Below are 12206 nucleotides of genomic sequence, written 5' to 3'. Positions count from 1 at the left end.
TTCCACACAAAGGTCAGTTTGAGTTTTTGTTGTGGCAGTTACCTGGGTACCTTCCTAAACAGTATCTAGAAAAATTTCAGTGCAATTTCAGCTTTTTAATCTCAATCTCTGTGGTAGCTTTTATACCCAGAGGGCTAAACTAGGAATTAGTGACATGGGGGATATAATTTAGAAGTTGCCATCTTTCCTTTTCCTCCCTCATGCAGCCAGTTTGTAAAACACAGTATTTAAATATTGGGTGGTTTGGAGGACAGATATTTTATTCTGAAGTTCTCAAGTGCTGAAGGATTAGAGATTTCTCAGGAGGATATATTGTCTCAAAAACCTTTTGAAGTATATTTGAATAGCTCTTGTGGCATTAAATGACCAGACCAAAAAAAAAAAAAAATCATCTTCTAGTCACAAAGTCCTTGAAAAGCTCAGGAGGGAAAAACCTGCAAGAGTGCTTTGGTATCACAAGAGGGGTTGAAAAGAAAATCATTTTCCTATACCGTAATACAGTTAGTTCTTTCAAATCTGGAAGCATTAGTATAATTTTCAGCTGAATTTTAGGAACTATTCGTTATTTTCATTGATTATATATTATGTAAGATATAGAATATTTCTAAGCTACTCGTTCTGTGACAGGGAAGTTCCTGTGTGGAATTGTGCAGGGATCAATGTGTAAATGAGACAAAACTTTAAGGAGATTAAAATCTCATATTAAGACAGACATCTCAAAAAAACCCCTACCAAATGCTGCTTTCATTGTGCCATGTTTGTGAGATGTGTTCTCTCCTCCTACCCTGCAAGCACAGTAGAGATCACAGAATCATTTAGATGGGAAAAGACCCTTTAGGTCATCGAGCCCAACTATAAATCAGGTCCAGCCATCATGTAGTTGACACCATGTAGTGGTTCATTATTTGATACCAAGCCAAAGGATTTCAAAACTCTAATTGAGGAATTACTTCGCAAGGGGGATATGTTAAAATATTGTAATGTTGTATTACCTTGAACAGAGTGGGTGTTTCTGTTTTACCCTTTTTAATTGCATTGTATCTCAGAGATTAGTGATACAACCCTTTTCAAAGTTAGTTAGAGAAATAAACTGATTTCTTTTTTTTTTTTTTGAGTCCAGCAGCAGCTAAATTGATAAAGCCTGTACCTTCAGTTTCTGCACAAATTACCCTACTGCTTAAATTGTTGAATCTGCTCAAGTGGGAGCAAATATTCCTCACTGTCTTTTATTTTCCCTCACAGTCTGTCCAAGAAAGCATCAAAATCTGAAGAGTTGCTGCTATGAAACCAAACCTGCAGCTGCCCCTTCTCACCCTCATGGAGAAGGATGCTCTGCTTTTCATAGAAATTAATCCCAGCATTTCAATTGATGTGCTGCAGCATTCCATTGTGACTGGGTGAAATGTGCACATGGAATCTTTTACAAACGAGCTTTGCTGTAATTATCTCGTTCCTGTTTCAGATGCTGTTGTGTGGTAGGTTTTGTACAGGAAACAGAAAACTTTCCCTGCATATTGACTCTCTTTGCAAGGAAAACATTTACACTTAAAATCAGAATCATAAGATAGTTTAGAGCGGAAGGGATCTCCTGATCCTCCTGACACTCATCTAAAATCCTGCTCAAATTTGTATATACATAGAATTTCATTAGGGGAGAACAAGAGTTTTAACTGTTTAATGAATGCTTATTACACTTCCATTAACACTTTTCAAGAACAGCGGTTTTCCGGGTACCGCTGTCTCCAACAGTTTGAACTCCAAAGGGCTGAGCTTATCAGGACCTAAAATGGGCAGTATCTACCTGCAGTGCACACACCTCTGCCTGTTAGAAGCACAGGAGATGACACAGCATCCAGAAGTGATGCGAGTTCCTTGTGGAAAGCTCCTGAAAGCGTGTGTGTGTGGGTTTTGCCGGCATTTCAGAAAAAGCAGGAAGGGTGTGCTAGGGATGAGCCCAAACACAGGCAATAGATGAAGAGAGTGTGCTGCTTGGCTGTCAGAGAGCATCTTCTCATGCACCAGAACATGAACTCCTAGGTAATAAAATTAGCTGGAGAGTTTCCTCTGGTGTGTATTCAAAAGGAGGATTGGATTTCTCTGCTTACTCTCTGAAGTAAAACCAGCCATGAGTTACAGATAGCAGAAAAATATAAATAACCTGCTCTAATAAGAAAATTCCTTATTTAATTTCACTTCTCCCATTATATTGGTCCATTACAGATTTCATTTCACATACTTCTCCCTACCTGCTAACACAAAATCAAATATGTGCATGACATCAGCCTGTGCTCATTTGCAAAAACAAGTACCAATAATCTAAATGTAAATACATTTTTAAATGAATCATGCTGTAGGCCCTAGAGGAGGAATGAATAAATGAAATTTCCTTCAGTTTTCCAAAACAACTCTTTTTTTTTTTTTGAGGCTTTGTGTTTAAAATAGTCCATGAATTCGCAAGGTGTTAGATCTTCAGACTTTTAAAGCTTTTTTGAATTCTCTCGGTTTAGGCAAGTGAAACCTGAAGAATCAGTTGCTTGTGGAGCTTCTGCAAACCTCAGTGCTTTATACTGCTCTTCAAAATAAAACAGTGACAGGAACATCAAACTAGGCTGGCAGAAAGGTTCGCTGATATTTGGCAAAACATAATCCCACCTGAGATTATGAGAAATATGTAATTTGAAACAGTATTATCTTGAATAATGATTTTTAAAAAATGCAATCCATTATCTTTAATATCGTTTAAAAAAAAAATTGATGCCCAGTAATATTTGTCAGATATTTCCCTTTAGCAGAATTACATGTCGTACTCTTTACTTCCATTTCTTCAAATACATTTTTAATACTTCTTGTATTCCACTGATAATTTATGGGTTAAATTACCTCAAAACAAATCATCACTTGAAGTGTTAACCAACATTTTCATGTTGTTTCAGCAAATCATCATGGGTTTCAGTAGAAAACACATTGTGTGTGCTCCCTACAGCTGTTATATTGGTGCCAGTAAAATATAAATGAGATTGGTGTGAACATAAATATGTTCAGCTTGTGGTTCTTTGATATTAATTATGGAGACATGCAATTTGAATGATTTTTTTTTTTTCCCATGTGTATTCTTCACGTTATACAAGCAACATCTTTCTGTTTAAAGGGTTTAAAATATGACTGTGTGGTCTCTTCAATTTAATTAGTTGCATTTTTTTTTTTTAATTGTATTTTAGGGTTAACTTTCTGTTTTTATTGTGAAATCTTTTCTTCCTGACTAATTTTAAGAATAATTTTGAAGGAATTAAGCATGCTGGGTTTGTTTGTTTATTTATTCATTTATTTTGTCTCTCGCAGCTGTAGGTATCCAGATGAAGCTTGAATTTTTCCAGCGGAAATTTTGGACTGCGAGCAGACAGGTATATTTTAAATTGAAGTGTTCTTTGTCATTGAATCCACAACAGTGAAAGGGATGATCCTGTCACGTGCAAAGTATTGTAAAGAAGCAGCGTGTTTGAAGACTTGCTCTGGTTTTACATTTGGATGCAGAAAAGGAGAATTCAGTGATGAAGAAGTTGCTAGATTTTTGGAAGCAAGCAGAAAGTTTGTTAATTTTAGGCCCCAGTGCATAAGGAGTTACTTTGCTGGCACGTGGTTTTGCTCCCGTAGAAGAAGTGTAAACAGTAAATAAAAGTGTGGTATTTGTTTTCATGTGATAGCAGAATCGTGACTTCTCACTCAGGTTTTTTTCTCTAACACTAAGTAACTGTAGGATCACGCAGGTTAATTAACAAAACTACATTACTGGATCACGGTTGGCACTCCTAGTGTTCTGTAAACTTCACCTAAACCATTCAGGGGTAGAACTTGTACTCACTGGAGAGGATAATCAGGCACTTTCTAAAGATTGGGAGATGCCACCCCTGGTTTGAGAATCAATCGGAGCTGTGGTGTTACAGAAAATAAACCCTGACCCCACCGCTGCTGGAATCTTCTCCCATCCATGAATGGTCCCGAAGATTTAGGGTATGGAAGAGATTGTGGTGCTTAAAGCAGCTGAAATTGTTACAGTGTGAACGAACCCTCTCTCTGCAGGGAGGGACAGAACACGTTTGGTGAACGATCCAAAAGTTTGCTACTCATTTTTACAAGTAATTTAGATAAAGATGTGATCAGTATCAACTCCTTTAAAACTTTGCTCATACAAATTTATAAAATGTTTTATTTTGGAATCATCAAATGCGAATTGAAAATATTTTATTGATTTTTTTTTTTTTAAATCATGTTTAGTGTGCATCCCTCGACGGCAGATGTGCTATAAGCTGTGATGATGAAGTAAGTATTTAACAGATTTTTTTTTCCATGTATACCTCTACTGCAGTAGAAGATACAGTTGACAAATTTAATTTCAAGGTCTCATTGTACATTGTGTTCTTTATCACCTTGTAAATATTTTGCTGTTTAGATAGTGAGGCTTTTGTTGTGCCACTGAATTCCAAGATTGACTGCAGTACCTCAAATGTGTTGCAATAATTTTCGCTTTGTGAATCCAGTTTGGGAAATTATTTGAAGCAATTCTAAGACATTTGTTTACTACTTTATTTTTAATGAAAAAAACCTAAAGTGTTAGCAGTTTAAAGTCTTCAGCTGCACACCAGCAGGAACCATACAAACGTGTAGAAATGTAGTAATAGTGTGAACATTGCTGATTTGGAGATTCTGGACTTTTTCTTAATGATAAAACACACTGTTGATTGGACTCAAACAAATATCACAGCTCCTCTGGTGAGTCTGTTGACTTTCACAGCTTCTCTCAATGGCAAGAAAATATCTGCTGAACATTTACAGTATAAATTAAAGGATTTAAAGTAAACATGAAAACATTAATGCAAATTGAATGGCACAATAGTCAATAAATATTAATGACTATTAATAATAACATGTTAATTTTAAGTATACTGAAAAACAAAGGTAATCAATTGGTGAATGTGTGATACCTTTGATCCTAAAATAGAGACAACCCATTAATTAATTTTTTTTTTTTCCTTGAGAGCTTTGAATTTGCTCATTTATTCTTGTTTTCCCGATGCCTCACGTTTTATTTTAATGTTCTGTTTTCTTTCTTTTTCATTTTTGGTTTCTTAACCCAAGTTACATTCCATTACTGTTATTGTATACTGGAGCTGTGAAAAATACATGGAGGATTTGAACAGGATCAAAGTTACTGTAGTTCAGATGTGTGCTCAGACCTCAGCTAACATTCTTGCTGTGTTTATTCTGGACTTTGTGCCTGCAGTTTTACAAGCTCAGGGACCCTCCACCTACGGAACATTCCCCTTGAAATCTGAAATTCACTGAACTTGAACCTTTGGGCAGACCTGAGTGTAGTTCACTTCCAATACCTGTGAAACGTTGTGAATTAGACCTCTTTCATACAGCTGTAGCCTATGCAAATGCTATTATCCCTTGCATAAACCTTGTATCAGAAATCTGTCTGGGATTTGCTGGCAGTGAGTAAATGCATTCTTCTGCCCTTTGTCCGTGCTAAAGTTAAATTACAAGGAGCATCTTTAACAAAGTAGTAATACTGAAAGTTATTTATGTTGCTGGCAAGTGATGAATAAACGGTCCTGAAAGAATATTTTTTTTCCCTAAAATATTAATGTTAATATTTCTAAAATGGATCGAAATAGAAACCCTCTTATCTTCACGTTCCACAAAAAATATATAGACTGCATTTATTGCATTATGCCTGCTTCCAATAACAGTGCTAAAAAAAAAATCAGCATCTTCTAAAATTCTGAACTGTGCTAGTGAATAACTAAATCTTAAGAGATTTGAGACACGGCCACTAATTCTTGAATCGAGCCAGTCTTTTCCCAACACCACTTAAGCCACAAACTAGGAAATTAAGCCTACGCTTCTTTCTTGTCCAGCGTGACTTCTGTTATTTATTTTCCATACTATGGAGAAATACTGTTTCTAAAGCAGTATCTTTAGATCAAACTTTCATGCATGAGGACTGCAAAGACGTGTCCTCAAAAGATCTCTGTGTTGACTTCGCTCCTCTCCTCACCCACTCGGTGGGAGGTTTCTGGCTGGCTTTGGGGAGAGCGGCGTCGTGCTGTTAGAGCCTGCTTCTGCGACTCCATCCTTCACACACCACTGGGGTTAAGGAGCTGCCTCTCCTGAGTGCATCAGCTCTGCTCAGCTCTCTGCCAGCATCAGCAGCTTTCCACACTGCATTGGCCAACGCTGGGCTTTCGAGCAGATCAAAGGTGAAAAATGAGTTGTTTCAGCTTCCTTTCTGACAGGTTTTCTGTCGCTGGGGGTGCCTGTAGCTTGGTTTCTCCTATTAGGATGAATATCCTGCATTTGCATTCGGGAATGATGTTCATTCTGAATTTTTGCCTGATTTCAGCTTCTGGGATTTGTTTGTTTGTTTGTGGTTTGTTTTTTTTTTTTTTAACTGAACCTCAAGCTAGCATTTCTGCAAATTTCTCTTCTATGGCCCCACAGAACAGTACTAATATGTGGCCAGAATGAGAATCAGGCATATCTAAGCATCTCTGGAAATATCAGACTGCATTTTCACATCTTGCAGAGCTACTACCGCATGAGGCTGCTTTCTTCCCTAAAACAGCACAGAGATCTTGCTGGATGTGCAGGGTGCAGCAGAAAATATATTTTGCCATATTCCTGTACAGCCCATTTGCAGCAGGTTTTGAATTAAAAACAAAGCTAGAAGGATTCCTGTATTGAAAGCCATTCCGCCTTTTTTTTTTTTTTTTCCTTCCTTTTATACAAATGCCATAGAAAATTCAATAAGCAAGGATAAAACTTGGTGTTTTGGACCAACAATAGAAATACAATAAAGATTTAACACTTAGATAGGTATTTGGCAATACTGAGGAGAAACTGAGTTATATCTAGGTTTCAGGGTTTGAGCTGAACCTTATGTTTAAACTCTGTAGCGCAGTAATTAAAGCTTTGCCTGTAGCAAGTAAATCTGTGAGGTTAAAACGGTGCATGTGTGTGCGGAGGGAAGCACTGATTTGGCTTTACCTCCTTTTATACAGTTCAGACGTCTGACCTCCAAAAAGCTAACAGAGTCCTACCTTTAAATCCAGTTCCCAATTAAAAACACAATTTGAAAAGCTTTAGGAGACCTGTGGGGCCTCTGTTCCAGAAGTTTCTGGTCCCATCCCCCAATGAACAAATTAAAAAATATTACCTGCTCCCCTGTTGATTCTGCAGGCTGACACTGTGTTTTCATTAATACATCGTTAGGGTAATGACATTGCGCCGAGGTTTTTCTGCGAATGCAGGAGAAGCCATCAGGAACGCTCAAGTTCTGTGCCTTTGCTAACTTTGGTATAAGGAAAACTTTTAAGAATGGATTATAAAAACACAAAATTTAGGCTTTTGTGTTGGTAATTATCTTATATCCTGCCATTCTGTACACATCACTGTTTGGTTTTGCCTGTAAAAAAGCATAAAAATTAAATTGGCTAATATCCTATAACCAAGACTATACTCATTTTGAATTTATGTAAAGTCTTATAACAATCTGAAGGTTTTACCTATTTATAATTGACTTAGAAGTAAAGTATATAATTAACTTATTCTGTATCCTAAAATCAAAAAATTAAAATAGTGTTTTATTATTTTTCAGACAATCAACTGTTACCTAATAGATAACAATGGATTTATTTTAGTGTCTGAAGACTATCAGCAGGTAAGTGGAAGATTTTACTTGTCTTCTCATATAACATTTTAATCTAAAATGACTTCTTAAAAAAAAAAAAAAATAGGCCACCATCTGAAAATGGTACAGAATTAGTAACATAAAATTAAAATAAAAAACAAAGCCTTCTACAAAGAATGCAAGCTTTTTTTTCCACAAGAGCTCAATTTCTGTCTCCCATTGGAGCAGTCTGCTCTGAAACTCATAAATGTTCTCTTTAAAGAACTTCCTCGCTGCAGAAGTGTTTTCTGTAAGAGGCTTTTACTCTAAGTAAAAAAAAAAAAATCCCTGTGCCATTTTTGTCACATGGAAAGGTTGGGAAGGGACAGGGAGAGGACACAGAACTTTTACATTCAAACTTAAGATAACGAGATTTTACAGAGCTGTTGGCTGAGGAGTTTGTTTTCTGAAGGGGATTACAGTCATTGAAGGATTAAAACTAAGCACTCAGCATCACAATGGAGAGAACAGGAAATATGACATCAGAGAATCATAAAATCTTTTTGCTCAGTCCTGCAAATCTTATGAAGGAACCATCACTATTCTCATTAACTTTTGCCTGAAAACTGCTGGGATGGTGCCCCCTCATGCCAGAATTGTCTGAATTTGAATTGTTTTTATGTGTTGGGATTGTGAACAGGAATAGCCACGCTCCTACTTAGCCCTCAGCAGAATTAAATTTGTCACTATGAGCATGAGCTAAGACATACACTCATTATGGAATGATCTTGATATAATTAAAATACCCTTTGGTTGTTACTGTTTACAGGTGCACAGCTGTGACATATGTCAGTGATTTACCAGCTCATAGCTGGCTATGGCAAATGATTATTAGGAAGAGATATTTCTTTCGGTAGTCACCTGATAAAATCCATTACATATTCCTGTGAATAATTTGGATAACTGTTGCACCAGAAGTAGGCTGGAAATTATTCTGACCTGCTTCATTAATTAAATGAATCCAAGTCTAAGATGGACGACAGAGAAGCCTCTGTGTTTATGTAAATTTAAAATAAGATTACATTAGTGTGTGTCTATTTTATATATATTTTGTGCATACAGGCTGCTGTGGATAGAGAAGTGGGATGATGCCTTATCAATTCCTGGCCTATCTGGGGTTGCTCCAGCACTGTTTTTCTATCAGCTTTCCAAACACAACCCAAACTGCCCCCAGAATCGGGTTTGTGGGGCAGAGCAATTCTTCAGAATTCTTCAGAATCCTGATGTATTAAAAAATAACCATAACCTGGGTGTGCCTGCTTTGGGGGAGAAGTGGCATTTACAAAGGGAGCTCTTGTGGAGAGAGCTGTCACTGAAACGTCTTCATAAGACTGGTCCACAGCTTGACAAATCAAGTTTATTACTATCTAAGGTTATATGAGGCATTTATGGTTTGGAGTTTCCTGACATTGCCTGCCTCTCCAGTCATTAGGGTAATCCTTCTTCATCAGTCAGCCAGGCTATTGAAGCTGGTATTTTTAGTCATGTTCCTTGTGTTTCTAGGAGACTTTACATCCCCATATGTTTTTGGAAAAATGTTCCAAGATTCCCCTGAGGAAAAGAAAAAAAAAAAAAGGCAATGCTTGCCTTTTAGGTGGAGGAATGCCTTTTTTTAGCAAAGGCTGTAACTTTTCTGCCTGCAAACTCCCAGGTGCATACTTGAGGTCAGCTAAGTTCCTTGTAATGGAATTGGGGTTTAGTTCGTACAAAACCTATGGAATCCATGCAATTTGAGAGTGTAGTGCCCTTTCCCCCTCATAAATTGTGGGATTTCTCCCTTTAAACAATGAAGAGAAATATCCAATCCCCCTGGGAGTGGAGGCTCTAAAATAAAACAGGTCTTCCCAAGGTAGAAAAGTGCTGTACTTGCAAGATTTTCCACTGTCACATGAATGGCTGCAGATGACGGAGTCACTTCTATCCTACAGACCAAATTCATAACAGCAATGTTTGTTTTCTCAACAGAGATTTATTTTCATTAGTCCACAAGTACTGAATAGGGACAAAATGAGTAATTCATCAAGCTGAGTGGTTTTAAGTATGAAATGACTCTGAATGGAGTTAAAATTTATAGGATTGATGAAATGTACTGTTCCAGCTCCTTAAACAGGTCATACAGGAATTATAAACAATGTTTTTAATGACTGTTTATGAAATCCTCTCACAACCTGTTTATATCTTTTTTGAGTAACATTTTAATCACAAGAGTTTGTGATCAGATTAGTGTGTTTTCTTTACAAGCCTTAGGTTTGGAAGGCTTTTATTTTTGATATTAGATGTTATATAACATACCTCAATATATTGTTTAAGCTCTCACATCTGCTCAGGGGTAATAATATAATCCCAACAATTTGCTCTGACTGGGAAGTCCTCTTTAGTTTTTATGTAGCAGCAGTCTTGAAAACCTGTCTGTATAACTGTCAAAGGCACCGTTGTCAGATCCTAGAATGTGCCAGTTTAAATTGCATCCAGTGTTGTTTGGCGTTTTTCTATGCTTTTGGTAATTCCTTGCATTTTCCCCTTACAGACTGGTTACTTTTTTGGGGAGGTTGAAGGCGCTGTGATGAACAAGTTACTAACAATGGGCTCTTTTAAGAGGTAAGAGTTGACATTTTATCTCTTAAAAAGTGTTTTAACAACAACAACAAAAATCAAAGTCACGTAAGAGAAAGCCAAGACTGGCAGTGTGGCTGGATTCTAATCTATATCTGTTTTCTGTACAACCTGAGTGTAATTTGATTCCATACACATCAAATATTGAGAGTATTGGAGTCAGCCTACAGTGAGTTTCTTATTAAAAGAATGGTTTATTTGACTACAAAGCAAAAACTGTGTCCCCTTCCTCTTCCCACTGGGCTCAGGTGGAGAAGCGATTGGGCCATATCCACTACTGAGCAGTTTTAAACAGCTCTGAAGCAAAACATTTTGCCACATTATCAGTTTGACCTGTAAAAGGTTTGAGATTGCTCAAGCTAGACAGTGCAAAATGCCCTGCTGCTGAAGGGAAGATGTGTTTTCCCAGTGATCCATCTCCGTTCACATGCTGACTTACCTTTGAACGTGGTTGTGACTATTGACCTGGCTTCACCATCGTGATGACATTAAAAACTAACAGTGATTTTATGTGTTGTCCTTTCAAATAAATTATGCACTCTGATGGATTAAGTATAAAATTTCCCTTTAACCTGCAACTCACCGCTGGAGTCTTCATGGCTTTCACATGGTCTAAGGACTGTTCACGTGGTCTAAGAACTGTTCTGTAGCCCTCTGTCCTCTTACAGCAGAAGAAAATTGCTTTTTTACTTTTCCGTTCTATTTTCTTGTGCATTTCTAGTATGAATAAAAAGACATATCACTGATGCCATCCATCCCTGAGATAAGTTATTTCCTGTGAGGGCGTGTGCAGAGGCTCTCTGAGCAGGTGGTTCGTGGGCTGCTTGGTAAATCAGCTCCCTTAAAGGCAGAAGCTTTCTGTGCTGTCTCTGTGCATGGCAGCTGAGTACCGCTCCCAGTAAATGACTGACCTGAAATGTGAGGATCTAGCACTCATGGAATCATCCCCGGTCCTGCTTTTCTGAGGGTGGCAACTTTTTCACACTTAGGACCACGTTTTTAACATATACTGTAGAAGAAAGTGAAGTAATACCTGTTTATAGACTGGATTTGGCAATGAAAGGATCTATTTGTACAAGAGATTAAGAATTTTATTTAATGCAAAGGACATAATAGAGTCAAAACTAAGTGAGAATGCTTTAACTTGTCCCAATTTGTTTTGTCCTGCCCAACAAAGCATTTCAAATGGAACATCTACTCCCTGATTGATAGTGGTGGGTGCCACCACTGAGAAAATAGGCACAGCTTGAGGGTTCCATCCAAAATGCAGTGGCTGGATCTTTGGACTGGACCATTGGTTAGGATTTTGTTGGTCTTGGACTTCATTATTAGAGATAAAGAAGCCATAATGTCAGGGCAACTGAGCTGCATGTTAAGGAAAGTGTAAACACAGTGAGCCAGTTACTCAGCCGTGATAAACTGACCATTGCAACTCAGCTGAAGATGGGACAGAATCAAGGTGCAGTAATTGCAAATGAGCAACTTTGTGTACAGCAGATAGCAGCAGCCAAAACCCCAAACTGCCTTTGAGCTGTGTTAGATGAGGCCTTTAAATAAAGTATTCCAACAATATGAAGAAGAAATCTTTGCCGGTTCTCACAAAAAATAGTGTCAGATGCTTTTGCAATATTTTTAATATTATTAATTTGTTTTGGTGGAGATTGTGTTTTACTTTTCCAAAATGTATTTATATGAAATAAGAAGAAAAGACAAAGAGTGCGTTTTACTTTTCCAAAATGTATTTATATGAAATAAGGAGAAAAGACCAAGAGTGCTCGGTGCAGTGGCAAGGTCTGTCAGCAGTACCATTTCCCTGAGAGCACAATGTGGGCATCGCATGCATTTTATTGTCACTGCTGCTCTT

The 12206-nt window shown here is 37.5% G+C and overlaps 1 protein-coding gene across 2 annotated transcripts in view; it reads left to right on the top strand.

Annotated features, from left to right (window-relative positions):
* Positions 1-12206, top strand: part of CACNA2D3 (calcium voltage-gated channel auxiliary subunit alpha2delta 3) — a 396842-nt gene that overhangs the window by 351296 nt on the left and 33340 nt on the right. For both annotated transcript variants that reach the window (XM_058422243.1, XM_058422242.1), the window contains 4 exons: positions 3340-3401; positions 4273-4317; positions 7658-7720; positions 10257-10327. In XM_058422243.1, coding sequence (XP_058278226.1) covers positions 3340-3401; positions 4273-4317; positions 7658-7720; positions 10257-10327 — 241 coding nt within the window. The remainder of the gene's footprint in view (positions 1-3339; positions 3402-4272; positions 4318-7657; positions 7721-10256; positions 10328-12206) is intronic.

The sequence above is a fragment of the Hirundo rustica genome, chromosome 12, assembly GCF_015227805.2.
Source record: "Hirundo rustica isolate bHirRus1 chromosome 12, bHirRus1.pri.v3, whole genome shotgun sequence".
Lineage (NCBI taxonomy): Eukaryota > Metazoa > Chordata > Aves > Passeriformes > Hirundinidae > Hirundo > Hirundo rustica.
This window is presented reverse-complemented; position numbering and strand designations above follow the sequence as displayed.